Below are 4,683 nucleotides of genomic sequence, written 5' to 3'. Positions count from 1 at the left end.
GCATTCATACTCTGGTTTTCAGACCCCTGATCAAAGCAAAGATCAGTAGCTATATTCAGCCTCTCATTCCATTCTTTAAGAATAGTGAATTTCCTATGCAGCTACAGTATTTCATGTTCCTCAAGAAATGAAAGGAGAAAACATTGCCTGCAGTGCCATCTTGTGGCAGTAGTTGGTATCTCTGGACATCAATCTAATAATGCAAACTCTCTCTCTCAATGTAAAGATAAGTTATATTTTAGGAGTGGTTCTCAGCTAAATTATTCCTTACTTTTAATAGATGGTACGGCACTCTTGGAAAAAAAACCCAGCTGAATATCACTATCATCAGTGTTTTATGCCTTTGTCCAGAATGGTAAATCTGCCTATTCCTTAGACCACCAGCACCATTATGTATTATTTATTCACAAATTCAACATTTTAAAATGGGTGATTGAATTATTTCATGAGTGTGATGCTTTTGTGTAATGGGATGATAATGGTGCCACCCTGGCAGCGAGTTCAGAGAGATCCGGGCCGCTTTTAATTCAATCCCAGGAGGAATGCAGGGTTCATGGGAATGTGGATGAGTGGTCCCCCACAGCAGAGTGGGGGCAGCAGCTTCCCCCCTCGCCTGTTACCCCTGGGCATGTGCTGAGCAGAACATCCTCTGTACTAGGACTGCCCACAGGTTTAGGGATATACCACTACACTCACTTAACTTTCACCCACTGTAACACTTTCATAACAACTTACTTTTTACAGCCATTCCTCTTCAATGGGCATGGGATCGCTCCTCTTCTGCTAGCAATTCATTTAGTATATACTGAAAAAATATATAAACGCAACATGCAACAATTTCAACGATTTTACTGAGTTACAGTTCATATAAGGAAATCAGTCAATTTAAATAAATAAATTAGGCCCTAATCTATGGATTTCACATGACTGGGCAGGGGCGCAGCCATCGGTGGGCCTGGGAGGGCATAGGCCCACCCACTGGGGAGCCAGGCCCAGCCAATCAGAATGAGTTTTTCCCCACAAAAGGACTTTATTAAAGACAGAAATACACCTCAGTTTCATCAGCTGTCCAGGAGGCTGGTCTCAGACGATCCCGCAGGTGAAGAAGCCGGAAGTAGAGGTCCTGGGCTGGCGTGGTTACACGTGGTCTGCGGTTGTGAGGCCGGTTGGACGTACTGCCAAAATTCTCTAAAACGACGTTGGAGGCGGCTTATGGTAGAGAAATTAACATTAAATTATCTGGCAATAGCTTTGGTGGACATTCCTGCAGTCAGCATGCCAATTGTACGCTCCCTCAACTTGAGACAACTGTGGCGTTGTGTGACAGATTTGTGCACAAAATTTGAGAGAGAAGCTTTTTGTGCAAATGGAACATTTCTGTGATCTTTTATTTCAGCTCATGAAACATGGGACCAACACTTTACATGTTGCGTTTTATATTTTTGCTCAGAATAAAATGTGCTCAGTATGCATGAGTCTGGGCACTCTTCTCTCACTCCAAAGCTGGTGCAAGGATTTTGGTGGGTTTCTTTCACTTATGGAGAGTATCTAAGAGATCAAGCAAGCTGTTGAAGTTCTGTCCTAACCCCTGCAGGTGCCACCACAGTCTGTGTCTCCGAGAGGCAGTCGTGTTGCTGACTCCTCCTATTCGTCCTCTCAAAGCTTCAGCATTACTCAGATGGTGGAGGAGGGAAGTTTGTTTTGAACTGGTTTTGGGATCTAGTCTTAATGATCATAGTTACTACATAAAATATGCCATTCTAGCCTTAATCTCCACTGGAGTGATGACTGAGTGAGTGATATGCTGTATTTACCTTTTCCTCTGGAACTACAGTTTGAGAGTCGGAGCCCTCTCTCCAGTAGTAGATCAGAAACCAAGAGAGGGTACAACGGGAGTAGTAATCAAGGACCTTGGCCAAGGCTCCACTGGGTCCGTAGTACTCACAAACAGTTCAATAATCTTATCAGTGACAGGCTGGTGTAGTTAAGGTTATAGGGTTTCTGTGATTCACTGGGCTGTGGTAAACTGTGTGGGTGTACAGGGCTGAGAGGGAGATGAGGATGTGACATTTAATTAGCATTTTTTTTTCTATTTTAGCAGGAAGCGGTGACGGTGGACAAGTATACGATGACTAACAGATCCCTATGCATCACCCCTAAAACATCTCTTTTCAAACGGCAAATCAAGGCAATTACATTAGCTTGTTTACCTAAGTATTTTAGATTCTTTATTTTCTTTCAACAGTTCATATACTTGCGCTTTTGTGTCTACATGCAGATCTACAGGGCTCACTCTATTACTCAGTTTATAAATTGACTGTCAGTATTTGAGTTTAATTAGGTGGTTCTTCATGTGTATATAACCAAGCCAGTGGTTTAATTAGTGCTCATTCATACCTAAATGAATGTTTACTAAGAAAAGGTTGATACATTGGTTGCCTTGTCTTGGTTGACTATACTTTCTCTTGAGGACTTTAAACTTATGGTCTTGCACAATAACCACAATGTCTTTATCTGACTTTCCTGTTTCCCCTAACTTTTTATTATCTATTTTTGCCATTCCACCTGACCTGTTTTAAGGTGGTGAGGATAGACACTGGTGGTGTGGACACTTCTTTTTCCTCTCATCTGTTTTGGTGTGTGTCAGTCTCTGATATGTGCCTCTGTTTGTATGGTCTTTAGGAGCCGGTCACGGATGTCCTGATGGAGATGTTCCCAGAGACAGAACCCACGCCCACTGGCATTGCGTAAGTCCAGTCTCCCATAAAAAATACACTATACAGTAGACTAGAAATTAGGGGAAGCCTGAGGTCACATCAGGCTTTGTCCAAACCTGGTTAAGTAGTCTGAGTTGCTACCAGTATTTTAATCGAAAGGTACCCTGTCTGGGTTATTCTGCAATCCATTGGTTTCTTCATATGCAGTACTAAAACAAAACTCATCAGCCCCAGCAGCTCTTTAGGACCAGGGTTGGAGAATTCTGGTTTACATCCTATCTGAGTCTACTTAGATTCCATATACCAATATTATTTGGCTACTACGATGTTGCTAATTCCCCCCTTTATTCCAGTGCCACCCGTCGGAGGCCTATCAAGGGTGCAGCGGGGCGACCGGTCCAGTTTAAATACCCAGACCTCCCTGCTAGTCCCATGACCCTACAGAGACGGGCAGTGGAGCGTCGCCTGGTTCCTCTGTGGGTCCAGATCCTGGTCTTCTTCATCGTGGCCTGCCTCCTCTACCTCATCTATGCTGCCATGGAGGACAGCTTGGACAATCCCTTTGTGGCTTTGCAGGACAACCTCAGCATGGGGACGGAGACTGAGGGGCTGTCCCTTCAGGCTGAACCCTAGGATATTCCTCTGCTTGCTCTCTAGGGAGGCATAATTCCCCTGCTCCTCCTCAATACTCCACACATTGGTTTACAGTTATTGTGAGGAACATCATTTGGTTACCATCATTCAGAGCCTTATACAGTATCTATAAAAAAAAAAAAATCTCTATATATGGCTCTGGTGTCATTCTCCTTTGGACTGGATGATGTCACACCTTTAAGCAAGCCAGGGAGCCAGTACCATCCTGTTGGTTGGAACATTTTACGGTGAAACCTACTGTGCTGTTCAAATGCATACAGGATCAGTACAAGTGCAGAAAACAAGTGACTAGGCCTACATAAAAAAAAAAAAAAAAACATTTATGAAATGTGTGTAATTTAATGGAGTTTTTGTATTTAATAAAAGTATGTCTCAATGACAAATTCATGGAGTTACAGTTTGAGTTACACCGTTTGTTTTGTTTGTGGCCTTGTTATCAAAGACAAGTCGAGCCTTATGTGGTGGAGCGCACCAAAGATGTGGTCAAGACAAAATGTCAGGGATTTCAATGTCATCTGAAACATGCAAGTTGTTTCTTTTGTTTGTTGATTTTTCAAGAGTTGCTTATTTTGTCGTCAGTTATTTTGAATAAAGAGCATTTGACATGTTTTGTCTAATAAAATAACAAGTGCTACATGGCAAAATGTTATTGGAAGTGCATAAAGGTGCATATTTAGTTGTACATGACTATCTGGTGACCTATTTCCAGCCGAAAGGTGGCGCTCAAACGATCATTCATAGATCAAATTAGCAGGAAACGTCACGAACAGCTTGCACTCTTCACAACAACACGCTGTGCACTGTCAAAAAAAAAAAAATGACTGAACGCAGTGCAAAATTGAACATTCTCAAGTTTGTGAAAATTGTGTCGTTTAGCTTGTTATTCGTTATATTAGCCTTTTTCGTTGCAGCCACTGTAAGGACACTAACGTTTGATGTGAATGCAGGACTTCAACTTGCACACTGGGAGAAGACGAACAATATTGCGTCTGACATAAACCAGCACCAGCGAGAGGAGCTCCTTGCGAATTTCAGAGGTGAGATCCGGACTAATTCGATCATCAAGCTGAGCAGATTTGACAGTCTATGTTGTGTGAATGAATAATCGCAGTAATGTGCACACCAAATTTGCTCAACGACGCCTGCTTTTTTGTACGCAGATGCAATCCGGATTCCCACCGTGTCAACCACGGAGACGCAGCTCAACACCACCGCATTGCGCGAGTTCGACGGCCTCCTGAGGAAAGGTAAGCTACCGGATAGCTACTGTTATACTTGGTTTAGGAGCAGGTACATGATGCATAGGCGGTTA

The 4,683-nt window shown here is 42.9% G+C and overlaps 1 protein-coding gene across 11 annotated transcripts in view; it reads left to right on the top strand.

Moving 5' to 3' along the window:
* The window catches only part of LOC121538495 (lamina-associated polypeptide 2, isoforms beta/delta/epsilon/gamma), a 21,307-nt gene extending 17,331 nt beyond the window's left edge, over positions 1-3,976 (top strand). For 4 of the 11 annotated variants that reach the window (XM_041846569.1, XM_041846568.1, XM_041846561.2 and 1 more), the window contains 3 exons: positions 2,099-2,188; positions 2,683-2,747; positions 3,071-3,976. In XM_041846569.1, coding sequence (XP_041702503.1) covers positions 2,099-2,188; positions 2,683-2,747; positions 3,071-3,350 — 435 coding nt within the window. In that variant the 3' untranslated portion in view covers positions 3,351-3,976. The remainder of the gene's footprint in view (positions 1-2,098; positions 2,189-2,682; positions 2,748-3,070) is intronic. The other 7 variants (XM_041846572.1, XM_041846571.1, XM_041846566.1 and 4 more) reach the window with 2 other exon arrangements.
* Positions 3,977-4,683: the final 707 nt, after the last annotated feature.

This window comes from Coregonus clupeaformis, chromosome 24 (genome assembly GCF_020615455.1).
Source record: "Coregonus clupeaformis isolate EN_2021a chromosome 24, ASM2061545v1, whole genome shotgun sequence".
In the NCBI taxonomy this organism is placed as follows: domain Eukaryota; kingdom Metazoa; phylum Chordata; class Actinopteri; order Salmoniformes; family Salmonidae; genus Coregonus; species Coregonus clupeaformis.
Note: the sequence above shows the minus strand (reverse complement) of the source record. Positions and strands in the feature narration are given on the sequence as shown.